Source organism: Eucyclogobius newberryi, unplaced genomic scaffold (genome assembly GCF_026437365.1).
Source record: "Eucyclogobius newberryi isolate DKJ021-1_F unplaced genomic scaffold, fEucNew1.0.hap1 SCAF_13, whole genome shotgun sequence".
Lineage (NCBI taxonomy): Eukaryota > Metazoa > Chordata > Actinopteri > Gobiiformes > Gobiidae > Eucyclogobius > Eucyclogobius newberryi.
Window position 1 is genome coordinate 29,098,790 of NW_027315757.1, and position 27,430 is coordinate 29,126,219.

The following is a 27,430-nucleotide window of genomic DNA, read 5'->3' on the forward strand; positions in this document are numbered from 1 at the left end:
ATATATTGTAAAACGTTGTATTGTATTGTGAGGGTCACAAGTAAAAAAAAAATGCAGTGGGCCTAGTATATATTGCAAGCAACTTTACTAACGCACACAGGCTGCATTTGTTTTGCCCAATGTTTTAGAGACTTGATTCACATTGTGTACAAACGTGCATTTGATGTTCATGTTTATTTTTCACACAACTTTTATTGTATTTCTTTTTGTGTAACCGTGTTTGAAAAATGAACCAGAGCAATTGCACAATAGATGCATTTGATGCCAAAGAGTGCAATATCATAGATTTATGCTGTTCTGATTAAGTAATCATTTCAGTCACAAGACTATTGCACAACGCACTCACGTTATTAAACCTTCAGTATGTTTTTGTATTGTGTCGTACTTGATTATCTTTTTTATTGTATATGCATGCATTATGGTGTTCTGTATTGTTGGTGTTGTGCATGTGTGTAAATGTATGATTGTTGAACTGTGCGAATGTATTTAGAAGGAATGTTTCTACCATTTCAACAAACATGCATTTCATTTTGACAGCTTTTTCACTCTTAAAATTACAACATAGAACTGTAGAAATACTGAACTTTGATCACTCTCCTGTTGCCTAATTAAACTAGGCAAAGATATCTGGATTTTGTCCAGATGTTATTATTTGCTAAAGCCATATTTTTAATACATGAATGAACTGTGCTTTCTTGTAAATGTTTGGAATATTGCACGTTAAGTGTGTGGAAATGAAGGGTAAAATGAAATAAACTTAGCTGCTGGAAGTGTGTCCATTTTAATCCTGCACTAGCACCTACAGCGACGGGGCAGTGTGTGATTGCGGCATGTATTGGGTGACAATGCATTTAGTACGCGTTTTGATCAGGTGTTCCTCTTTTCATTTTTGTAACACAATCTTGAACATTTTGGGGGCAAATGCAGTAATATTCGCAGTTTTCTTTGATGCTTACCACGGAGAGGCTACCTAGCGTACGTGCGTGACGCACGGCCAGGTTTACGTCAGGGCGTCACGCTCGCGCCTCCCCCTCCTCCTCTACGGTCTCACTGGGAAGAAAAAAAAACTTTTTTGTATCGGAGGAATCAACAGCCGCCATCTTGACGCGGCTCAGAATCGGGATTTCGGGGGAGCATTAATTTTGAAAACCTACCAGAGCGATCCAGACCGAACTCAAATGGCTTTTTGTCGTTGAAAATCGTAGCGTTAGTCAATCCGACGGCTCTTTCGACAAACGCGAGGGTTAAACGGGCTTTTGTCGTCTCGAATGCTCACTGTATATTTGATTTCCCTTTTAGAGAGCGCCGCTTCTCGCCGTATCCCTGTGCCGAGACGCTCGTTTACCAGGGAGACAGCGGCTATAAAAATGATCCGCCTCATAGAAAATATTTTTTGATTTTTGTCCTTTTTATTTATTTCAAAGCTATAATTTATTGTTGCTTATTTTTACGGGCAAAAAAGATGATTCCGGGCGGTCGCGAAGCCGACTGTTTACAAAGAAAGGGATTCACTCACGCTGCTTGTAATATTTTATAATTGCTTTTTTTAATGCGTCGATCTTAAGCTAAAATATTATTGGAGCGTAATTATTGGGGATAATTATGTGGGTGTTGGGTGTTGGATTATCATGGGGTGATTTTCGGTGGCGAAGCGTGGCGCTGTTGCCTTTCTTTTGATCCGTCTCTCGCCGGGCAGCAATCCGCCAGTGTTCCAGCTCTCGAACAGCCTCCCTGCGTGAAACCGTAATAAAAGTTGACAGTCTTTGCAAGGCTGTTTTTCCTGCGGCCGCAAAGTATTTTTTCCAGCTTTTACTACTGATCAATGACGACCAGGATGGCTGATAATCTGCTGGATGTTGGACCCCCCACTGCAAAACGACCCAAGCTTAACTCGCCCCTCTCTGGATCAGACGGCCCAGGTAAGGAGACAGCGCAGGTTGACATCTCTTACACCCGGACTGACTGACAGGGTCATCACTGCTGCAGGATCTCCTCACACTATCTCACACTGTTCACATGGCAGTATATGCATCTTAACCTAGTCCTGAACACCCTTTCCAAGTTTTGGAAAGAATGCTTCAAACTCAATATATGTTTTTCTCACCTAGTTCAATGTGGCCTGTCATCAGATGGAGTGAATGCTCTGGATGTCTGTGGGTCTAGACTAGAGTGTCATTTGAGGACACAACTGGTGTACCTTATCTTTGCTTTTATTAAAAAATATATATAATTAACGTAATTGTACTGCTGGAATGTGTTAAAGTGCAGTAGGTTTGTTTGTGTTATGTCCATGTGCTACTTTCGTGAAACGATTTCTATTCAGTCATTAGTACCTCCAAAAATGTTCTTGCTAATGTTGGACGTAATATGTTGTTCAGCAGCATAAAGTAAAAGACCTTGTTTGTGAGTGATGGTTGGTGGCTATCATAATAATGTACAGGCTTGATTCACTCCACCACAAGGAACTTCTACTCTTCTGAATGTTGTTTCACTGCTGTCTTGGGCCAAAGTTTACATCCTTACTATCCTCTCTTTTATGTGGACCAGTTCCCTGTGCTGGGACTGGGGTTAATAATCATTTAATTTTGAAGAACCAATTAAAATAATTAAAATTGGCCCAATATATCAGCAGCATTTATTGGTTGTTGCTCTTATTTGGTTGACCTCTTCTTCTTTCTATGGATGAAATTAGTAGTTTGAGAGTAATTTCAAGAATGCGTTCGGCCCATGGATGTAATTAGTTTAGTTTATGGACAAATGGCACAAATGTAATTACACATATCATGATTTAAAACTTTTTTCAATGTAAATCGCTTAATATTAGAGAAGGGTCCTTTGACTTCCTGTTCTAAACTGCAGAACTGATGAGCTCCGCCTCTTCAAAGTGACATTCCACTGTAGCAAGCAGCAGATTTTCATTTATATGGTTTTATTGTTGAAACTGACATAATTACACCGTAAATGTTTGACCCGTTGTTAGGATTTTTTTTTTTTTTGAATAATCCCAAGTACAGGTAGTAGGCAGGGATAGGGGGTGGGTGAAAACTGTACTTTTCTGAATATTCAAGCATCAAATGCAGGACAATACTTGCATGAATCATTCTGAATACAACTTTCAGTTTGCCAATGATGAGGAAACAGTTATAATATGATTAAAATCTCTATTTTACGTAATAATTCTCCTTTTATAATAGTTAGCCGAAACAATATTAAAAATTACAGGGGTTTTCAGCCTTAACGCACCAGCGCAGGCCGATATTTTGATCTGGGCCGATCAACTGCTTATTAAGAAGATGCTTCATTTGAACACTTAAGTGGAAAAGGGTTACTGTAGATATGAAAGCAATGCAGTATCTATTGATGCTATTTTACCTTATTATACATTTATTATGCAGTAAAGGTGGGTAATATATCGTGAATGTTGTTTTGAAGTGCATGTTGGTCTCCGCCAGGGCTGCCCTTTGTCACCGGTTCTGTTCATAGTTTTTATGGACAGAATTTCTAGGCGCAGTCAGGGGTCGGAGGGTGTCCGGTTTGGGGACCACAGGATCTCATCTCTGCTGTTTGCAGACGATGTTGTCCTGATGGCTCCATCAAACCCGGACCTGCAACATGCACTGGGACGGTTTGCAGCCGAGTGTGAGTTTCCTCCGCCGGATGGCTGGGCGCTCCCTTAGAGATAGGCTGAGAAGCTCAGTCACACGGGAGGAGCTCGGAGTAGAGCCGCTGCTCCTCCAATGTCAAGAGGAGCCAGCTGAGGTGGCTCGGGCATCTGTTCCGGATGCCTCCTGGGTGCCTGCCTGGGAAGGTATTTCGGGCATGTCCCACCGGAAAGAGTCCCTGTGGAAGACCCAGGACACGCTGGAGGGACTATGTCTCTCGGCTGGCCTGGGAACGCCTCGGGATCCCCCCGGAAGAGTTGGGTGAAGTGTCTGGGGAGAGGGAAGTCTGGGAGTCCCTGCTTAGACTGCCCTTGACCCGTCCCCGGATAAGCGGAAGAAGATGGATGGATGTTTTGAAGATTTGCAACATTTTTATATCAAGTTTATTGTTTTTAGTAAGAAACACTACACAGTGCTAAACAAGAGCTGATTTAAAAAAACAAAACAAACTGAAAAATAAGTTGTAAATGTTCAAATAAAATATTAAGAGATATTTCTGCACATTTCAGATTATTTTACAGATATTTCACATTTGTCTGATAGCTGAACTTTAACTAATGCATTTGTTTCAACACTTTCCTGCCGGAGTGACATAATTTTGTCTCAATATTGTTATTGGGGTACTTTAAAGTGAAGATCGTCCACTCCAAATGCAGCGCTGGACAAAAACCGTAATTGAGCTGGTTGAATTTCAAATGATATTTTTGTAGGAAATTGGCTAAATTAGCCCCACATACAGTGAGGAACATAAGTATTAGAACACCCCGTGATTTGGATTTTCTCCCACTTATAAATTATGGAGGGTCTGAAATTTTCATTGTCGGTGCATTTCCACTGTGAGAAACAGTTCCGGAAATCACATTGTATGATTTATAGATACTTTACTTTATTATATACTTCATTTGCATGATATTGCTGCACACCTGCCAATCAGTAAGAATTGTGACTCTCAAAGACCGGTTGTTTTTTAAAAGTCCACCTCTTGAGCTCGTTAGATGCATAAAGACACTGTCCACCCCCCAAATCAGTCAGTCTCCAAGGGCTACGGGGCAATTGGCCAGCAGCTTGGTGAAAAAAGATACATTTTTGGAGAAATTGTTATAAAATGGAAGAGGCTAAAGATGACCCTTGGACGGGCTCCGTGCAAGAGCTCACCTCCTGGGGTGTCAACCATGATAAGAAAGGTGAGGGATCAGCCAAGAACTAGGGGGGGGAGCTGGGTAATGACCTGAAGAGAGCTGGGACCACAGTTTCAAAGGTTACTATAGGTAATGAACTATACCGTCACAGTTTAAAATCATGCATCGCACAGAAGGTTCCCCTTCTGAAGTCGGCACATGTCCTGGTCCGTCTGAAGTTTGCCAATGACCATCTGGATGATCCAGAGGAGTCATGGGAGAAAGTCATTTGGTCAGATAAGACCAAAATAAAACTTTTTGGTATAAACGCTACTCGCCGTGTTTGGAGAAGGATGAGTACCATCCCAAGAACACCAACCTTACTGTGAAGCATTGGAGTGTTTTTCTACACAAGGGACAGGATTACTGCACTGTATTAAGGAGAGAATGAATGGGGCCATGTATTGCGAGGTTTTGGATAACAACCTCCTTCCCTCAGTCAGTGCTGAAGATGGGTCGTGGCTGGGTCTTCCAGCATAACAATGACCCAGCCACAGCCAGGAGAACCACGGTGTGGCTCTGTAAGAAGCATATCAAGATTCTGGAGTGGCCTAGCCAGTCTCCAGACCGAAATCCAATAGAAAATCTTTGGAAGAGCTGAAACTGAAGGAGTGGGTCAAAATCCCTGCTGAAGTGTATGCAAACCTTGTCAAGAACTACAAGAAATGTTTGACCTCTGTAATTGTGTGGCTTCTGTACCAAATCGGTGCTCTACCCAGAATCCTTTAAAGGGATGGTAAATATGGCTCATATGGGGTTGCATTTTCCCTCCAAAGATGGTTTAATGTACCTTCATTATTTCCAAAGGTACATGCACCCTAAACATACTATTACATGGTGTATAGGCCTATCCACCATCAAGAAATTTGAATATTGGCTACCCAAAACATTATGGAATCATGGAAATGAAAAATAAACACAAAGACAGTCATTTAAATGTATTACCAGTGAGCAGTGTATCATAATACACCATTTTATTCAAAATGTTTGTATGTAATGAAAATTGGTACAGTTTTAGCTAATTGGTGAAGGCAATATGTTATAATGCTGAAATCATTTAGACACATCAACTCTTCTTGGTCTTTTCATCCATTGGACAAAGGCAGCCTCATAGTCAAGATCATCAGAGTTCCCGCAGATACTTCAGAGGTGAGCAGAGTTTAGTGGATATCTTCATTTGCTCCAAGAGCTGCGTCTTGAGGATTTTTTTTATCGTCGCTTTGTTTGCTGCGCCACGTCTGCCTCAAAAACGTTAAGCTTTTCCAACTTTTCTGCGACGGCCGCGCTGCGTACAAAGAGTCCGGTGCTCAAAACGCGCCGCAAAAATGCTGGACGCCCAAGACGCACATCCACATAGATCTTGAATGTAAACTGGACGCTTTGGTGCGGCGGTGTGAATGCCAGACTTGTTTATTTGAAGTAGTATTTTAATGATAGCGGTACCTAAAATATGGGATGATGTCGGGTTTTAGGGATGGTTTTATCTCCCCCCCATGTCAAATCTTATGGCGGGCCATTTTGGTTTAACATGTTAGGGATGGCTGAATGTACGTAGCGAGACCCCTTCAAATGTTAACATTGATTTTCTCAGGTGTTCAAATACTTATTTGAAGCAATAGCAAATAAACTACTACCCTTCCTACCCTTCCATAATTTCTAAGTGAGAGAACTTGCAAAATCGCAGGGTGTTAAAATACTTATTTTCCTCACTGTATTGCTAAAGAATATCTGCAATGGTTTCTCTGGATTAAAAAATCAGTCAATCTAAAATTGGATGTTGGTAGATACTATAATTCTTAAACATTAAAGGTTGAATAGAGGCGTGGACAGATGAGCAGTTTCCCGCATTTAAATCATTCCCTGCATGCTAGTGCACACCTGCAGGCTCGTTCCCAGGATATCAGCGCGGTCACCTTGCTGCGAATGCGTGGTTGATATGCCGGTGTGTGTTTAGCGTAGCTAGCAGCGAGTTCCTTCAGTGTAGCTCCACGCTTCGGACCGTGAAGTACAAAAATGGCTGATGGATGACGGAGAAAGACTCTGTTCGAGCTGGCTCAGAAGGAAATCTGCAGAGACAAGAGATGCGATGTGATCCAGTTGCGCTAATAAACAAACGCACATGTAGCAGCGGAGCTATAGCGTGCCCATGCACGAGGTTTGATGGCAGGCAACCTCTCTGAGAGAACAGGAGGGTTGGGGTGAGTGTGCGCATGCGCATTAAAAAAAAAAAAAGACATCAGCCAAAAATCCTCTATTCAACCTTTTTAAATGGTTGATGAGCGGATAGCACTCTCACCTCACAGCAAGAAGATCCCATATTCTATTCCCGGGCCACCCAGGTCTTTCTGTGTGGAGTTTCCATGTTTCTCCCTGTGTCTGGGTGGGTTTCCTTTTTGAGTCTTTGGTCTCTCTCGTCAACTCAAAACATGCCCATGGGTAAAACCCTCAATAACCTGCTAAAGTTATCCTGACCAAGCTTGGCTTGGTCAGGATAACTAAGATCTAAAAATAACTAAGATCTAAAAATGGGTCCACTGGTTCTGCACTGCAGCGACCACTGCTCCTGACATGTTGCTTTTGCAGCATTTGAGGATGGGTCAAATGCAGAGGACAAATTTCCCTACAGGGACAATAAAGTGTACCTTAACTGGAATCTCTGTGATGTTTAATATTCATTGCATTGTAATGTTTTAATATTTTCCAGATCTTGTTTCACTTTTTGACTTGGAAAATGACCTTCCAGACGAGCTCATCCCAAATGGAGACTTATCCCACATGGGGTTCCCCTCCAGTGTCCCAGGAGGCTCTGGGACTCCTGCCCTCAACTCTGCTATCCCTGACGCAGCAGCCAAACACAAACAGCTATCTGAACTACTGCGACCAGGAAGCTCATCCATCCTGGGATCAACTCAGCAAGGGGGCATGGGGGGCAACCAGCTTGGACCTGTTCTTGGTAAAAGTCCTCTTGGACACGGATCTCCAAACCATCAGTCTCCACAGCCTCAGAAGGTTCCTTCTGCTACGGGACAAGGCAATGGTTTCAATCAAGCATTAATGAACAGTGGACAAGGCCACGGAGTGATGGGCCAAACGGGGCAGGTACTGAACGGAGCTCTAGGAGCACCGGGTCGAGGGAGACCGGGTTCTGGAATGCAGTATCAAGGCCAAGGGACACATGGGTCTGCGGGTGTGGGGAACAGTCCTCTGCCAGAGGCTCTGGCACCAGGAGGCCTGCACATGGGCCCTCACACTGCAATGAACTCACAGCAAGCAGGAAACATGAACAAGGTAAGATTTTTAAAACGATGACCTATCTATTGCTGCTGAAATTCAGTTTTTTAGGATTTATTCTCAAAAGTAGCCAATTATACAAACTTTAGCCTTGTTTCCATTAGTTTGCTATGGAGCGGTTTGGTTCGGCTTGTTTTTCGACTTGTTCACTTTGGGGAGGATCGAGAAGATCTCTTTAAGTGTTCTATTTAAGTGAAACAAAGGGGGCGTGAGTGGTACTAGCTTTCGAAGCGGCTTGGGTCATTTTGGCTCACTGAACACTTGCTTGGGTGAGAGGGAACACAGACTTGGCAAAATCATAATTTTTCACCAAACACTGACTTTCTTACTTCGGGATTAAAAGCTGTGAGTGTTGGAAATGTCAATTTTGACCCTACTTTATTTCTTTCAGTTTTGTTAGTGCACAGCTCATGAAATGCTACACGTAATCATTGCCTGTCTGCTCTCACATTAGCCACTGTGAAGTGATTAAAGCTTTATCTGTTTACTGGACCCACATTGAAAAAATGTAGTTGATGAAAATTCAAATTAAGTGGTTTAGCGAGTGCTGCCTGATTTTGTACAATCATGAGACCTAAAACTTTGATAATGTAGTACGTCAGAGAGACTGGTGCAAACTGTTTGCACAGAATAGTCGCTGCAATTTGTGCGCGATTGTGATTTTAAAGGATCTAAAAGGACCCAATTGCAAAGATAAAATAATATTTTCAAAGCAGTAGTAATAAATTGCGCTCACCTGCAACACTCCCACAGTTAAGTCTTCCACAGAACCACAGTTCCAGTGAAGGATGCTGGGTTCACTTTCAGCGTACAGTGTAGTAAGCACCTCCCAAAGGTAAAGCATGTGTAACACGCCTACAAATGTCATATGCTATTTTTCAGTTTATACTCTTTAGCGCCTGGATTTTTATAAACAGCTGCCATTTTAGGCCGTGGCTGCAGAGCCGCGGTCAAATGGCCCAGCAGTTTCAGGAACCGCGGCACTGCCATATAGCCTCATGGCTAACCCTAACCCTAACCTTAACCCTGCACGGTCTAAAACCGCGCGGTCAAATAGCGCAGCAGTTTCAGGAGTCGCGACACAAAATAACATGGCAGTTTCGGCCGCGTGCCGCGGCTCTGTAGACACTCCCGCCATTGTAACCACTGATGATCAAACCACTAAATATGTTGGTAGTTATATTCGCTGTCTGCACCCCAACCTCCTTTTTATATCGATATCAGGACCCCAAAATCCATATTGGTTGGGCTATTGTACAATCTGCTTTTAAGCTTTTTTTTTTTTTTTTAGCTTTTTTTGCATGGCCTACCAATGTTTATATACTAAACTATCAGTAGTCACCTTCTTGTAGTTTGTTCTGCACACCACCTTTTTATAGGATTTTCTGTCCCTGTATACTTCGCATCGGACAGTATAGCGTAAAATGGGGGAGAAGAGCTGGGTGGAAATTCAGCAAATAGCCCAGAATCTACACAGAAAGTCCATTGCCAGTGCAAGAAACAAACAAAAAACAAAGGTCCTCTTGCTTTTAACTATAGCGAATAATTGATTAATAATTGGATAAAATAATTGTTGGGATAAAAAATCAACATTTGGTTCTGCAAATACATACGAATTCTTCTGTTCGCTGTAGATGGGGATGTCAGGAAGTCTCTTTGGCCAGCAGTATGGACAAACTGGGCTTCAGCAGATGGCCTCTACTGGAGTCAATGCCCAACAGCTACAAAACAAAGTGACTCTGTCAAACAATCTCAGCCAGTTTTCTGGAGACTTAAAGGGATCTTCAAATGCACCGAACATGGTGAGTCACATTGTATTTTGTTGTTGAATTCTAACTGAACCTTATTTAGAACTTTAATTTACTTATGTGTTTGCTGTCACACCCGCAGCAGCAGGCAGTAGTGGGGGTCCCAGGGGCAGGTCCAACAGCAGACCCAGAGAAACGCAAACTTATCCAGCAGCAGCTGGTTCTGCTGCTTCATGCCCACAAGTGTCAGCGGCGGGAACAGGCCAATGGAGACATGAGAGCCTGCAGTCTGCCCCACTGCCGCACCATGAAGAACGTCCTCAATCACATGACCCATTGCCAGGCAGGCAAAACCTGCCAAGGTAAGTCAGCATAATGACATCATTATCTTATTGTTGTTAATAGCAGTGTAACGATTCAGAATTTCAATATTCAGGACATATAATTTGGTCACAATTCTGTCAGACCTGTTCCCACTGCATGTTGGACTCTGCCAGGGCTGCCCTTTGTCACCGGTTCTGTTCATAGTTTTTATGGACAGAATTTCTAAGCGCAGTGAGGGGTCGGAGGGTGTCCGGTTTGGGGACCACAGGATCTCATCTCTGCTGTTTGCAGACGATGTTGTCCTGATGGCTCCATTAAACCCGGACCTTCAGCATGCACTGGGACGGTTTGCAGCCGAGTGTGAAGCGGCTGGGATGAGAATTAGCACCTCCAAATCCGAGGCCATGGTTCTCAACCGGACAAAGGTGGCTTGCCCGGGTGGGAGGGGAGTCCTTGCCCCAAGTGGACGAGTTCAAGTATCTCGGGGTCTTGTTCACGAGTGAGGGAAGGATGGAGCATGAGATTGACAGGCGGATCGGTGCATTGGACCGTTGTGGTGAAGAAGGAGCTGAGTCGAAAGGCAAAGCTCTCAATTTACCGGTCAATCTATGGTCTTGAGCTTTGGGTAATGACCGAAAGGACAAGATCGCGGATACAAGCGGTCGAAATGAGTTTCCTCTGCCGGGTGGCTGGGCGCTCCCTTAGCGATAGAGTGAGGAGCTCGGCCACACGGGGGGAGCTCGGAGTAGAGCCGCTGCTCCTCCATGTCGAGAGGAGCCAGCTGAGGTGGCTCCGGCATCTGTTCTGGATGCCTCCTGGGCACCTCCCTGGGGAGGTGTTTCGGGCATGTCCCACCGGGAAGAGGCCCCGGGGAAGACCCAGGACACGCTGGAGGGACTATGTCTCTCGGCTGGCCTGGGAACGCCTCGGGATCCCCCCGTAGGAGTTGGAGGAAGTGTCTGGGGAAAAGGAAGCCTGGGAGTGAGTCCCTGCTTAGACTGCTGCCCCCGCGACCCGGCCCTGGATAAGCGGAAGAAAATGGATGGATGGATGGATGGATAGACAATTCTGTCACGATTCGTGAAATAATGAAAATGTATTCCCACTTTTTTGTTTATTGTAAATAATAATATTTCAGTTGCAACAAATGTAGCCTCTTTTAGTTTATCACATTTTCTATTTCATATAGGACTTAATATAGGCTCTAATAATATTTTAGTTAAAGGTGGAATGGATGATTTTTTTCATCAAATTTGTTATCATAATTCCTCGTGGCGTGGATAAATCATTTGTCCTGCCACGTATCAATCATAAAACGCACCTATCGCTCACCTGCAGCCTCGTGCGGTCCGTCCCCACGTTTCCGCGTGCCTAAGCGCATGGATCTATCATAATATAGTTCCCTCAGTGTACGGGGCAAAATGAAGACGGAGAAAGACAGTTCGAGCTGACGCAGAAGTGGACAGAAATCTACGGGAGACGAGTGATGCGATGCACTCCATTGTGCTAATACACAAACGCACGTGTGTGTTGTATCAGTCCGCACGGTGGAGTGCGCATGCGCACTTCCGTCTGCGTTCTCAAATCACCGAAAAATCGTCCATTGCGCCTTTAAATCTTCTTCATATTGGGTGATGAAATGATAAGTCAGATATCCATCCATCCATTTTCTACCGCTTGTTCCCTTTCGGGGTCGCGGGTGACTGGAGCCTATCCCAGTGACTTCGGGCCTTGGGCGGGGTACATCCTGGACAGTGGCCAACTCGTTACAAACTGATATACTTGTTGGAAACACTCTGTTGACCACCATCTGCTTTGTCCGTGTACACACTTTGTCCCGGTGCAGTTCGTCCCTGTGTGCGTGTGTGTGTGCGCGGACGTCTGCCCCGCCCCCCGCTCACAGCTCGCCTCACAGATGCAGAGGAGGAAGTTTGAAGCACGGAGAATAGTTTCTGACTGCGCGTGTTGTCAAAGCGGTGTCGAGCATGTTATGCGGATACAAACATGAGGAGATAGTTATTTGATGCTCGGATTTGTCAGTATGGCATTAATGCGGCGATGCGGCGTTGTGATACCCCACAGATACACGGCGCACTGAGCGGACTGTTACGCCTGACACGCACTGCACGAGCGGAATGGCTGCAGACGGCACGCCAAAGCGCCGTGCCCTGGGATGCAGCCAAAGCCTCTCGTTAACTCAAAGTACACTTCAAGCGTATCTTTCCCACTCGAGACTTGCGCAGTGAAGCAGTTTTCAGTCAAACTACATTGAAAATATGCATTTATTGAAAGAATGAATGGAAAAACAAGAAAATCGAACTATTTTATGGCTCATTCTGGCTATGAGGCCATAACTGCAAACATCACACACAGGTGGTGCTTTTGAATGCCACAGTTATCAGTCATTGGATCAAATGGTATCATTGAGTGTCTGCGTGATGTCACGCAGGCACTATATGTTCTTGTATTTCTCGTATTTTTTATTATTATATTTTCCATGATTTTCCATTTAGCCAGTTTCCAACTCCTTAACGCTTCAACCGATTTCAACATGTTATACCTCATTATGATCGCTTTCGCAGTAGTACGTGTGCTATTACTTTTGACATTTGAACAACTTGTACTTTTTGCAGAATTGTCGAATTTTCAAAAGTATTAGTTTTCCCCATTTAAATGAATTCGGGCATTGAGTGTCTGCGGAATTCTTTAGACTTTATTCTTTAGGCTTTATTCTTTAGAATTTTTTGACGGAGCCAGTCGAGCGAGAGAGAGAGAGAGAGAAAGAGAGGGGGGGGAGGGGGAGAGAGGTAGACTTTATTCTTTAGGCTTTATTCAGGGAGGGAAGGAGTGAGAGGGAGGGAGAGAGAGAGAGAGAGGGGGGGAGAGGTAGACTTTATTCTTTTGGCTTTATTCTTTAGTAGTTTGGGCTCTCTGTCAAAAACAGGTAATCTTGTGTTGATTTTCCTTTTTAGCCAGTTTCAACTCCTTAACGCTTCAACCGATTTCAACATGTTATACCTCATTATGATCGCTTTCACAGTTAGTACGTGTGCTATTACTTTTGACATTTAAACAACTTGTACTTTTTGCAGAATTTTTTAATTTTCAAAAGTGTTAGTACTTTTTCCCCATTTAAATGAATTTGGGCATTATGAGTGTCTGCGGAATTCTTTAGACTTTATTCTTTAGGCTTTATTCTTTAGAATTTTGTGGCGGAGTCGAGCAAGAGAGAGAGAGAAGGGGAGAGGGAGGGAGGGGGGAGAGACAGGGAGAGGGAAGAGGGAGGTAGAGGGAAGAGGGAGGTAGAGCGAGAGGGAGGGGGGGAGGGAGAGAGAGAGGGAGTGAGAGGGAGATGGGGGGGAGAGGGAGAGACGCAGAAACTCCAGCAATGGCTTCAGCCATTGCAGATTTTCTAGTTATATATGTTCTTGCACCATCCCACTCCTGCCTCCAGTGGCCAAGTACAGCCTCTTTACGCCAGCACTAACGGCATGAAGGTTGCAGGAGCCCGACCTGGAACCCCCCCTAGCAAAAGGCTTCTGTTGCCGCCAAGATCTGGGGCAAAATACAGCTCTAAGCTTTTTCACTTGTGCTCTGCGGAGATGTCCCAATGGGCACTAGATTTAGTTTATTTACTTCAGCATCGCTCATCATTTACCCCAAACACTGCATCATGAGCCATGTGAGAGGTGATCAGCTGAGCTGATCAAAACTTATTTCCACAACGGGCTTCAAGCAAACAGAGCCCAGTGGATGCTTAGGCTCTCTTCCCTGGTGTTATACACTCTGGGCTTTTCTTTCACTTGTGGCTAAAGACACTGATGTGGGCAATGCTTTACGAAGCGCTCACAGACAAACCAAGGCTTAACTGCGCAGATGGGCAGGAGGAGACATTCAAAACATACATTACAATATATTTATTTTCCCCATGAGGAAATTTGTCTTTTGGACTGTAGTGCCTTCAGTTAAAAACAGTGAGACACATAACAACAAGTCGCACTCATGATAATCATTAACGAAGCACAACTTCAGTTCTAGACACTGTGATTTAGGTCTTTACACACATGGGAGAGCGCCCCCTGGAGCAGCTGTAGCGCTTGTCGGTCCTATTCGCATGCACCGCTCCTCATTCAGCCCAAAACGCGGCACCATGAGCCACGCGAGTCATTAGCTGACCGCCGCACTTATTTCCATGACAACGGGCTTCAAGCGAAAAGAGCCTTGTGGATGCGCACGCACATGCTCACGTTCTCCGGTGCTTTCGCCGGTTCTTGCCAGATACAGATTGCAAATGGACTGCCCTGCAGCGTCCATTCATGTAAATGTACACAATCCATGCATTATTTGATCAAAGTCCAAGCGCTTTCGCTCTCATCACGTACTGTGCGGTGACGTTTAGGTCGACCCGAGGTCGACTGCTTTCACACCACGCTCGACCCGCACCAGAATGCGGCTGGCGTGTTCACACTGGGATAGTGAAAGCGCCTTTACATTGACCTAACTAGTGGCAGTGTGAAAACAACCCTAGAAGCCTTATAGATGATTGGTTGGTTTAATGAGCCTCACACGAATCTCTCATTTTGGTTGCCAGTTCTGATCTCTAAATTCAGTTTGTTTAAACCTATGCGTCCCCTCTCTGAATGGTTTCCACCTAAAGCCCAGCACATGCACTGGTCATGAATCGGAGCTAGTGCAGCCTCTGCTGCTCAGTGAGCCTGGAATTCTGGAGGTTCTGAGCTGAACATGAAACGTTGCCTGGCCTTTTACTTTATTTAAGAATTTTTAAAAAACACGCGTGTGTCCTCTATCTGCAGGTTAAGGCACTGGCAACACAGATTCAGTTGTGATTGTATTTTATTTTTTAAACCAGAAAGGGCCCATGCTGCAAACCCTGCCTTTTAATAAGGTAGGTAAATTGGCAGCCTCGCTTCGGTGTACTTCGGTGTGGCTATGGCTGCTGTTTATTTATTCTCTACAATACAATAAATGTTTGAATATAAGGGATTTTAAGTATTGTATGAAACATCTTCCAACTTTTGCAACAATTACTGCATTTATATAATTTAATTCATTTCTACCATTATAATACAGTTTATGCATTGGAAGAGTAGGAAATAATAATGTATTTGTGGTATACACAAATGCATTGAAATCAATTAATCTATAAGAATAATTTTGTTTTTTCCTTCTAGTGGCCCACTGTGCATCCTCCAGACAGATCATCTCCCACTGGAAGAACTGTACACGACAGGACTGCCCCGTCTGCTTACCTCTGAAAAATGCCAATGACAAAAGAACTCAACAGGGTTAGTAACGCACATCCAGTATCGGAATCTCACGTTAAAATACAAGCATTTGTTCAACAATATGGAGCCATCTGCAGGCTGTGCGTCTCTGCAAAGGATTCCTTCACAAAGGCTGGGCCTGTAATTCAACGCTGGGGGAGGGGCGTTGTGGCTCTACCACCAGTGGGCTGGGCCTTTTCACAAACTGGTTTCTGATTGGTCTAAGGCCCAATGACGGCTTTAAATCCCCCACCGAGGTAGCATGCTCCCAGTGAGCTGCAGTAAACAGAGATAATGGTGCATTGCTTTTAGACTTTTAAAAATGGGTTAGGGTTATATTTATATAATATATATTTTATATAGAGCTTTTATTTTTAGAAAGTTATAAATAATATTTTTTTTATTATATAAGTTGATGTTATGAAATATAATTAAATTAAATGATTACACGGTAGATTTCCTAATGTAAACCCTGTAATGACATTAATATTGATGCTGTTGACGATGGCACTTTGCAGTTGTTCTTAATTTAAACTAGACAATAACAAGAAAAATGTGTTACTAGACCTATTTCTATGCCCACATTTATTTAGATATATTAGACAGATGTAGGCAAATGTAGACAATTGTTCAGTATCTACAACTTTAAAAAATATATATAATCATATATAAATATAATAATTATATATATGATATTTATATATATATGATACTTTTATAATAGAAAGATATATTGAAAGGAAGAGAGAAAGAAAGAAAATTGCTTTAGAAGAGCTAAGAGCTTCTTTTCCTCTCTGTAGCTCTACTTAACTCACCTGGAGCGGGATTGCAGAATGCTGTCAACAATGTGGGCCCTGGTCAATCCAGTGCCACAGCCATCAACAGCGCCTCTACACATATGGACCCCAGCTCCATGCAGAAGGCTTTTGACGCTCTGGGTCTGACTTATGGGAACCAGTCCCCTGCTCGGGTTCAGGGCCAAAACCAAGCTTCCCAGCATATGAACTCTATAGGTATGTTGTTACGACTAATACATTTTTTGTAATGCTTATATCATTAATTTTAAACACACCCTCTGCTTGTTACATCAGGTGGTAATCAGATGAATAAAATGGGAGGAGGCATGGGTGTCCCATCTTCAGAGACTGGCCTGCTCCACGACTCTCTACCTGCGGCACTCAAGTGCGTCCCTTCAACTTGTTTAAAATTCATCATTACTCGATATCTGATCTTGATGCATGTTTCCCTTTATAGTCAGCTGATGCCAGATGGGACAGGAAGTTTAGGAAACTTGCCTGCTGCCACGCCCCTTGTGACATCTGGGATTAGAAAGCCTTGGCATGAGCACATCACTCAGGACCTGCGCACCCACCTGGTGCACAAACTGTAAGAGCTACAACAAACAAACAAAAACAGTTTTATTGTTTTTGACCTCAGTTGTAGCATTTTCAGTACTTTCTCTAAGTTTGTATCCTCTCCGCAGTGTACATGCCATCTTCCCCACCCCAGACCCACAAACACTGAGGGACCGGCGGATGGAGAACCTTGTGGCATATGCAAGAAAAGTTGAGGGGGATATGTACGAGACTGCAAACAGCAGGGTAACATTAAGGATATATTATATTATGAATTACTGGTATAAAAAGATGTGGGGGGAAATGTGGGAGTGCCTCCTTCTAACATTTTATACACTTTTCTGAAGGATGAGTATTACCAATTTCTTGCTGAAAAAATCTACAAAATCCAAAAGGAATTGGAAGAGAAAAAGCGGCTAAGGATCCAGAAACAGCCTGGCATGGCTGGTCCTGCTGGTCCTCAGCATCCTGGACTATCTCAGCCCAACGGCATGGGCCAAGGGCCGGCTGTTCGTGCTCTCAGTTAGTACACATACAGTTAAACAATTTATTTTTGATGTCAGTGTTGCATTGTGCTTAATTGTCTGTTTTCCCCACAGATGGGCCTGTATCCATGCCCAACATGCCAAATCAGATGATGAACCGAATGCAAGGACCTCAAGGTGAGATTAAACATCTTAAATAAGACAAACTTTCCCTGTCTTTCTGCTAGTATAATGTTTAAATACAGTCATCATTTTGACATGATTGCGTTTGGCATTGTTTAGCCCAGTCCCCCCAGTCTTTCTCCAAATCATCAGCATCACCTGTCCATACAGCTATAAATGGTTCAAAAATGTAAAAAATAAAAAGTGTGACACAACACCATGGCACACACACTGTGATGGGAGAATTCTTGGCCTTATGCATAAAAAAACTCTTAGTAGTTTGTGGTCATTCGTATGTGTTGTGTTTGATAGAGCTGAACATATGTATTTGGTTTCTATCTATTTCACACTGCACATCCCACATGGGATTTGAATTGTATTAACTATGAAGGTATGATGAACTGTAATGCATACACTCCTTATACTCACACTGGTTGAACAAAATAATGTGCTTTACCCACAGGAATGAACCAGTTTAATCCTATGGCAATGCCAAATGCGCAGATGTCTCAGGGAGGACACGTTCCTTCTATGAACCATCCACAGCAAATGAATCTGAACTCTGTCCCAATGGTAAGAATGGTCATACTCTTTATACACTGTTGACTTTACTTCCCTTTTTAAAGTCAAGTACCTATCCTTTTGTTTCTCTTCAGATGAACATGTCCCCAAGAATGCCTCAACCTCAAGGCATCATGGGTAATCATCCTAACAATATGGTTGGGCAGCAAACCAACCAAGGGCAATTTATGTCCCAACAGGGCCAGTTCCCTACAGCACCAGGAGGGTCAATGAATGTGAATGCGAGCCTGAGTCAGACGATGGCAAAGGCTCCTAACTCACAGGTAAATGGAGACACTCACTCACTACACAATAATATGGTCTGTTGTATGCAATTTATAAACTCACTATGTCTTTTTCAGCAGGTACAAAACTCTAACCTTTCCTTAAATGCAATGGGTTCTTATGGGACACTGCTGCCTGGTGGTTCAACTGCCCAGTCCAGCCTGAGTAGCACCCCACCCCCTAATGGTTCTGCCGGACTGCAGCCTCAGCAGCAGATGCAACATCACCCTCCAGCATCAGCCCAGATCCTGGCCCAGCCCTCTACACCAGCCTCCACAGGGGGCCCATCCTCTACTCCAACCCACATCCCAAACCACCTGCCCGGGCCTCTGTCTGCTGCGGGAACGCCCTCTGAGCCAGTCCAGCCGCTCACTCCTCTTCATCCCCCGCCTGAAGCACCCACCCAACTACAGCAACCACATTCAGCCCAGGCACAGCACCCGAGCACACCGGTGAGGTCATATACACTGTTTAAAATACAGGGATGAATTTGTTCAACTTTATATTAAAATCATTCTTTCATAATTAGATGTCCCAGGCAGCTGCAAGTGTAGACAAAGTCCCCACTCCTGGCTCTGTGGCTGAACTGCCATCCCAGCAGGCCTTACCTGAGATAAGCAGTGCTGAACCCAAAGTTGAAATAAAACAGGAAGAGGACGACACCTCCTCCTCCAAGGAAACGGACATAAAAACTGAAGTATGTCGCAATTTGTGATCATTTGATTTTACCCATGATTCTCCTTTACTAAATAAGTAAACAACTTTTCTTTCTGAAGGAGGAGGAAACCAAGCCCCTCCCTGTGAAGAAGGAAGAGCCGGAGATAAAAGAGCCAAAGCAAGAACCAATGGAGACTGAGGAGAAAAAGCCAGAGGTGAAGAAGGAACCCAAAGAAGAGGAGGAGAATGAGGCTAGCGGCACGTCAGCAGCCGCAGCTAACCGTAAAAAGGGTAAGCAAATCATTTTGTAGCTTTGGGTTATCTAACGTGCTCATGATTTTGATTGTCTGTGTGTTCAGTCTTCAAGCCAGAGGAACTAAGACAAGCTCTGATGCCAACACTAGAGGCTCTGTACAGACAAGACCCAGAGTCCTTACCATTTCGACAACCTGTAGACCCAATGCTCCTGGGCATTCCTGTATGTCTCCATCAATTCATCCAGTTTGACGCAAGTCATACAAAGTGTTTGCATTCGACTGACCTCAAATATTTCTATTCTTTATTTTTAGGACTATTTTGACATAATAAAGACTCCAATTGACTTGTCAACCATTAAACGCAAACTGGACACGGGTCAGTACCAAGAGCCTTGGCAGTATGTGGACGACATATGGCTCATGTTCAACAATGCCTGGCTGTACAACCGTAAGACCTCTCGAGTTTACAAATACTGCACTAAACTGGCAGAAGTGTTCGAGTCAGAGATTGATCCTGTCATGCAGAGCTTGGGCTACTGCTGTGGACGCAAGGTGAGAAAAAGTCTGCAAGTTATGGAAATGTATTTTTCAAGACCTAAATGAAGACCAAATTGTTATATCTTCTGTAAATGTAAAATTGTTGTACTGTTTTCCTCAGTTTGAGTTTTCCCCTCAGACATTGTGTTGCTATGGCAAACAATTGTGTACCATTTCCAGGGATGGGACTTACTACAGCTACCAAAACAGGTAATGTCGCCAGCAGCACGGACTCGCACTCAGTTTTAGTGTTTTCACAGACTAGTATTTTTCTGCATGGTGTCCATGCAATACCCAGATTACTGCTCCCCCTGCTGTGTAGAACTTGTTACTGCAGTTCAGTTGTCAATAAAATGTCAAATCAATGTCTTGAAGCATTGATTTTCACAATGTATCTACTGTGTGGAAAATATATGTATTAAAGGTTATTTTGAGGTGAAGGATTCCTGGTTAACACACTAAAACTTGCTTCACACAATGCTCCCAATCCTGTTTTCCTTGAAGCCCCCCTGAACTAGACTGGCCTGGCCCCTCTGCTCTAGAGGATTTTTAGCCCAAATTCATGTCTGATTTGCATCTCTGAGTTGGAGAGAGTGCGGCCAGAGTAAGTGATTATTTGCCGTGGCATTCCTTATGCCTGTATTGTCGGTACCTTTCTGTTACTTCTGTTTGGCGTGTCACAACTCCAAAACCTCAAATTGTAAGGTTCTGATATGTTGTAATTTTACGATTGTCACTTGTGATCAACTTTACAGCAGCCAATTAGAGCAGCCAGACAGCACCACCCGTTACCTGGTGACAGCTTATAAACTGTAGAAAAGGCTCCTTACCTGAAGCTCACACTGCAGAGTGACTACACCGCGCCTGTGGGGCCTTTACAATCAGGATTTTATTTACATGTTTATTTTTATTCCCTTTTCACTCTAAATAAGTTAAAAATCACATCACATGACACTTTCTTGGTCCCCCACATTATTGTGTTGTTTCTGTCCTGTCAAGTATGGTTTGCAGACAATTCAAGTGTGTAACCAGTTTATGTTCAATTTTTAAAAAGTGTTCCTTTTATTTGACTGATGTCCTTATGCATTGCATTACCTGTTGTAGTTATCATTATTTTCATCTCTATGCATGGGACAAAATCATGATGGCCTTACAGAGATGGAAGTAATAAATCATAAATCCAGAATTCATTGTATAGGTTTTTTTATTGTAATATTTCTTACTACGCCAGTCCTGTATTTCTAACAATGCTTTAAGTTTTCTTTATTCTTTCCACCTCTGGTAATACAATGAAAGCATGTAGCATTTACCTCCATTTCTTTTCCTGTTTGAATGATGGCTGAGTCTTAATGATAAACATTGTGACTAACCTGTGGCTGTGCTGTTTGCTGTCCATGCTCTATGGGTTGTTGCTGTGTTCTCCATTCACTCTGCATTGTGCCCCCTGTGCTGCTACTACTGTGTGTGCTGCCCGCAATTCACCTAAATATGGCCTTATCGCCGACAGGTATCACTTCTGCGAAAAGTGCTTCAATGAGATCCAGGGCAATAGTGTGACCCTGGGGGAGGACCCATCGCAATCCCAGACGTAAGAAATCTCATCTTTGCTTTTATAACATTTTTTTAGGTTAAACAAAAATGTGATGACCAATTTCTCTTTTCTGCAGTATGATTGCCAAAGAGCAATTTGAAAAGAAGAAGAATGACACTTTAGACGCTGAACCGTGAGTTATTTTTGCCGTCTATCCTATCAACTGGACTCCCATTGTCACCATTTACTTATTCATATATTTTACTTGCAGTTTTGTGGAATGTAAAGACTGTGGCCGGAAGATGCATCAGATCTGTGTGCTGCACTATGATGTCATTTGGCCCACAGGGTAGGTCTTCTGCTTATATAGTTTATTTAAAATGTGTTGAACTACCGGTAAACAGAATGTCTGCCAAATTTGTTTTCTCCAGATTTATCTGTGACAACTGTCTCAAGAAGTCTGGAAAAACTAGAAAGGATAACAAATTTTCAGCCAAAAGTATGTAAAAAAAAAGAAAAGGAAAAAAAGTTCAATTTATACAATGTTGTGAATGTACGGATTTCTTTTTCCTCAAGGATTGCCGTCTACAAGATTGGGTACTTACCTTGAAGATCGAGTCAATAAATACTTAAAAAGACAAAACCATCCAGAAGCTGGGGAGGTTTTTGTGCGAGTGGTGGCCAGTTCTGATAAATTGGTTGACATTAAGCCTGGCATGAAGTCTAGGTAAAGTATAGATTGTGCATATTTTGTACAACTCAATAATTTGTGACGTTTTCCACACAAAGACGTCAGATGGATTTATTGCTTTCTCAACAAGTCTTGTCTTTTGCAGGTTTGTTGACACGGGTGAAATGGTCGAAACTTTCCCTTACAGAACCAAAGCACTTTTTGCATTTGAAGAAATAGACGGAGCTGATGTTTGTTTCTTTGGTATGCACGTTCAAGAGTATGGCTCTGAATGTCCATTTCCAAACACGAGGTAGGACTGTTCAGCAATTGTCAAAAATGTGGGACTTTGCTTCACTCAGGTCTAACTTACCGTTATCCTTTTGTCGTAGGCGGGTTTACATTTCATACCTTGACAGTATTCACTTCTTCAAACCGCGGCTGTTAAGAACTGCGGTCTACCATGAGATCCTGATAGGTTACCTGGAGTATGTGAAGAAACTAGGGTACGTTTCTGTATATAGTAATAGGTCAGTATCTGTTTCTGGCAATGTGTGGTATTAAAATGTTTGTATTATTAGGTATGTCATGGGTCATATCTGGGCGTGTCCACCCAGTGAAGGTGATGACTACATCTTTCACTGCCATCCTCCTGATCAAAAGATTCCTAAACCCAAGAGGTTGCAAGAGTGGTACAGAAAAATGCTGGACAAAGCGTTTGCAGAAAGGATACTTCATGATTATAAGGTCTGTGAAATATATATATAAGCACCTCTCTTCCTATTCTTTCTAATGGCTTAATGCAGACAAATGCCCAATTACCCTAACCGTATATGCATTGATGATTTTGTGAAAGATATATTTTTTTTAAAATAAGCATTAACAATGATCGACATGAACGTTTATATCTTCAGGATATTTTCAAGCAGGCAACTGACGATAGGCTGACAAGTGCCAATGAGTTGCCGTATTTTGAGGGCGACTTTTGGCCTAATGTCTTGGAGGAAAGCATTAAGGAGCTGGAGCAAGAGGAGGAGGAGAGGAAAAAGGAGGAGAACACCGCATCATCCGAGACCGTGGAGGTTAGATGAATAATAGAGAATCATGTTTACTACCCAATGCTTTGTTCTCAACATCTTTTCAATGTACATCTAGGGAGCTCAGGCTGACAGCAAAAATGGTAAAAAGAAAAATAATAAAAAAACAAACAAAAACAAGAGCAGTGTCAGCAGAGCCAACAAGAAAAAACCTGGGATGCCGAATGTAGCAAACGATCTGTCCCAAAAGCTGTATGCCACAATGGAAAAACATAAGGAGGTAAGAGAAGTACTGACGGTAATCATTTGTGTCCCTGCAGGTCTCTGAAGCCTTTCCAAAGTTTAATAACAATTTTCTTGTCTTTTTGTCCATATCAGGTATTTTTTGTGATTCACCTTCATGCTGGGCCTGTGATTAACACTTTGCCCCCCATCTCTGACCCGGACCCTCTGATGTCCTGTGACCTGATGGACGGCCGCGATGCTTTTCTGACTCTGGCCCGAGACAAACACTGGGAATTCAGTTCTCTGAGAAGGACCAAGTGGAGCACCATGTGCATGCTGGTGGAGCTACATAACCAGGGCCAGGACCGCTTTGTTTACACCTGCAATGAGTGCAAGCACCACGTTGAGACCCGCTGGCACTGCACTGTTTGTGAGGTGAGTTTTCAGATCCAAAAGTGAAATGCAGTATATAAGAGAAACATTTCTTATGATAAGTTGTGTTCTAACAAATTCTCTTCGCCCCTTGTCCCATTAGGACTATGACCTATGCATTAACTGCTACAACACTACCAAACATGAGCACAAGATGGTTAAGTGGGGTCTTGGATTAGATGATGACGGCAACAGCCAGAATAATGAGGCCTCAAAGAGTCCACAGGAGAGCCGTCGCCTCAGTATCCAGCGCTGCATCCAGTCTCTGGTCCACGCCTGCCAGTGCCGCAATGCCAACTGTTCTCTGCCATCCTGCCAGAAGATGAAGAGGGTTGTCCAGCACACCAAGGGCTGCAAGCGCAAGACCAACGGTGGCTGTCCTGTGTGCAAGCAGCTAATCGCTCTGTGTTGCTATCACGCCAAGCACTGTCAGGAGAACAAGTGTCCTGTGCCTTTCTGTCTCAATATCAAGCAAAAAATCTTTCAACAGCAGATGCAGCAGAGATTCCAGCAAGCACAGTTGATGCGGCGCAGAATGGCTACTATGGCTGGACGAGGCATGCCCATGCCTTCACCACCTACCTCAGCTGTCCCCGATGCCCCCAGCTCAGGGCAGCAGCCGATCACCCCCCAACCACCCCAGTCCATGCCCAATCAGCCATCACAACAGCAACCACCACACACTGCAAATATGGTCCAAGGCTTTCCCAACAACGGACGCTTGAGTCAGCCCTCTACACCTGTGTCCCATGGTAAACCTGGCTCCTCTCCTCTGCATCAGCAGCAGTCTCCTCTGCCCAACATGCCACACCAACAGCAGCCGCCACAGCAGCAGCAGCAGCAGCAGCCTCTGCTCGCTGCGCTGAAGGTCGCCAAAGAGATCGAGATGGTCGCTAAAGCCAGACAACAGCAGAATTATGCCATGAATGGAATGCCCATGAACCACCCTCGAATGATGGGAGCCATGCCGGGCCAGATGCAGGGCCAAATGCAGGGCCAGATGCAGGGCCACATGCAGGGCCAAATGCAGGGCCAGATGCAGGGCCAGATGCAGGGCCAGATGCAGGGCCAAATGCAGGGCCAATTGCAGAGCCAATTGCAGGGCCAATTGCAGAGCCAATTGCAGGGGCAATTGCAGGGCCAATTGCAGGGCAAAATGCAGGGCAAAATGCCTGGGCAAATGCCAGGGCAAATGCAGGCCCCACGTGGTCCTCATGTGATGCAGACCATTCAGCAGGGCCAATGGGGGATGCAAGGACCCCAAGGTGTTCAGACACAGGGGCCCGGTCCGCAGGGACCCATGGCGCCACAGCCCCCTCAGGGAGGCCCCATGGCCCCCCAGGGTCAGCTGATGCAGAGGCCTATGATGCCACCACAGCAGGGCCTTCAAATGCCTGGCGTCATGAATCCTCAGGGGCCTTCACAGGGAATGGCTCCACAGCAGCAGAACATGCCTCGGGGCATGCCTGGGAACTTTGCTCCAAGTGCCCTGCAGGAATTGTTGCGCACCCTCAAATCTCCCACGTCACCCCAGCAGCAGCGACAGGTTCTTAGTATCCTCAAATCCAATCCCCAACTCATGGCCGCTTTCATCAAACAGAGGACTCTCAAGTACCAGGCCCAGCAGCAGGGTCCTCAACAGAGCCCTCAAGCCATGATGGGGGCCCAAGTGGGGATGCAGCCCATGGCCAACCAGGTGCAACAGCCAGGGGTGTCCCCTCAGCAGCCAGCTCCACAGCAGCTCCCTGGACCTCAAGGCATGGTGCCCATGGGCCCACAAGGACAAATGATGAACGCTCATCAGAATGGCAACCCTCAAATATATCGTCAGCAGATGCTCCGCATGCAGCAATTGCAGCAGCAGCAGCAGCAGCAGCAGCAGCAGCAGCAACAACAGCAGCAGCAGCAGCAGGGGGGCATGCAGCAAGGTGGCATGCAGCAGGGGGGCATGCAGCAAGGGGGCATGCAGCAAGGGGGCATGCAGCAAGGGGGCATGCAGCAAGGGGGCATGCAGCAAGGGGGCATGCAGCAAGGGGGCATGCAGCAAGGGGGCATGCAGCAAGGGGGGATGCAGCAAGGTGGGATGCAGCAAGGTGGGATGCAGCAGGGGGGCATGCAGCAGGCTCATGGGCAGTTTCCTCAACAGCCAGGGCCCAATTATACCCAGCTACGTTTGCAACAGCAACTGGCTATGCAAGGAGGAGGGGGGCCCATGAGCCAACTGCCACCTACATCCCAAATGGGGCAGCCAGGCATGGGCCAGCCTGGCATGGGCCAGCCTGGCATGGGTATGGATGCTCACCACAACCTTCTTCAGCAGCGCATGCTTCAGCAGCAACAACAGCAACAAATGCTGAAGCAGCAGATGGGCTCTCCTGCCCAGAACAGCGCCATGAGCCCACAGCCCCACATGCTCCCGGGCCAGCCCCCTGGAGCTCACTTATCCGGACAGAACATGGCCAATGCCCTCGGAAATCAAGTACGCTCCCCCGCCCCGGTTCAGTCGCCACGGCCACCCTCGCAGCAGCAGTCACACTCGAGTCCCTCCCCCCGAATACAACCCCAGCCCTCACCGCAACACGGTACCCTCCACTCCACCTCCCCCCACCCGAGCCTGGCCGGACCTATGTCTGGCGGCATGGAGCAGGGGCACCTGAGCTCGCAGGAGCAGAGTGCCATGCTGCCACAGCTCACACCAAACAGAGGGCTGAGTAATGACATGAGTTTAGGGGGCGACACCACAGGAGACACTCTAGAGAAATTTATTGAAGGGTTGTAGCATTTGGAGACAGAAGATGGGCCTTGTTCTGTTTTCAACTGAAATATTTTGTATTTGCTAAAGTTGCAAAATGCAAGCAATTAATTAATCAGAGGCCTCAAGACTGTGAACGTTTCCTTCCATCAAATGATGCTTTACTTCCTGAGTGATTAATTGATGCTGTTATAAATAAGACAACGGTGACACATTTTTGGTTTAACCAGTTCTGAAAGAATTTGTTTAGTTTTTACGCTATGGACTTGTATCAAAATCTTGCACCAAAAATCATTTGTGTTTTTTGTACCCTTTGTTGAGAAAACTGTAAAAAATATTTGTTAAAAACGTTTTGCCAGGCTTCACCTTTTCCTCACTTCCCTTCCTGGCTAATTTATTCCGATATGCCATTTTCATAAAGACTGCCTTTGGGGAAGCCTTAATTTCTTTCCTGTTGCAAAGTCTATGGGAGATTATTAACATATTTGTACAGATTTAATAATTATTGCACACACAAACACAACTTGCAGGTGCTGGCCTGCATTGAAACTTAATGTTCACAGGTGCCCGAATGTTGTTTTTCTACTGGTCCTTCCCAGTATTTGTCTTGAAATAGTTAATGGCCGTGTTTTTGCAAAAAGCTTTTGCCTGTGGTGGGAATTACCTGTTTGACTGCTGATTTCTTTCCGAAGTTCTTTAGCATTTTTTTTCTCTTGCATTAAACTTGAATTGATTATGAACTGTTCTCAAATGTAAAATATGCAGCTAGACAGTACTGTAAATATTATGAAAATAACAAAGAATCACTGTACAAATTCACAAATGTCTCATTTCGTACTTATTTACCATATTGTTAAATAAACCTGTGTGCCACTGAATGTGTTGTTGCTTTGTACAGTTACACTGTCGTCCCCGCGTTTGCACCAAACCGTGGATGCATTCACTTAGATTATTACGGCAAATTTTATAATCCACACGACGTTTTGTCAGGCGATA

At 44.5% G+C, this 27,430-nt stretch overlaps 1 protein-coding gene across 3 annotated transcripts; it reads left to right on the plus strand.

Annotated features, from left to right (window-relative positions):
• The first annotated feature begins 1,062 nt into the window (after nt 1–1,062).
• On the plus strand, nt 1,063–27,312 carry LOC140358471 (CREB-binding protein-like). 3 transcript variants are annotated; one of them, XM_072443324.1, is made up of 31 exons: nt 1,063–1,919; nt 7,545–8,128; nt 9,766–9,933; nt 10,022–10,241; nt 15,396–15,509; nt 16,289–16,501; nt 16,580–16,670; nt 16,743–16,874; nt 16,972–17,089; nt 17,191–17,365; nt 17,443–17,505; nt 17,954–18,063; nt 18,147–18,335; nt 18,414–18,788; nt 18,866–19,033; nt 19,113–19,284; nt 19,353–19,471; nt 19,563–19,802; nt 19,909–19,997; nt 21,295–21,375; nt 21,455–21,511; nt 21,590–21,667; nt 21,750–21,817; nt 21,895–22,045; nt 22,155–22,301; nt 22,381–22,494; nt 22,570–22,735; nt 22,903–23,070; nt 23,144–23,305; nt 23,404–23,685; nt 23,786–27,312. In XM_072443324.1, the coding sequence occupies exons 1-31, from the start codon at nt 1,823–1,825 to the stop codon at nt 26,459–26,461; spliced, it is 7,587 nt and encodes a 2,528-aa protein (XP_072299425.1). In that variant the 5' UTR covers nt 1,063–1,822; the 3' UTR covers nt 26,462–27,312. The 3 variants fall into 3 exon arrangements, with proteins under 3 accessions (XP_072299425.1, XP_072299427.1, XP_072299426.1); XM_072443326.1 differs by having other exon boundaries at nt 18,417–18,788; XM_072443325.1 differs by having other exon boundaries at nt 10,025–10,241.
• Nucleotides 27,313–27,430: the final 118 nt, after the last annotated feature.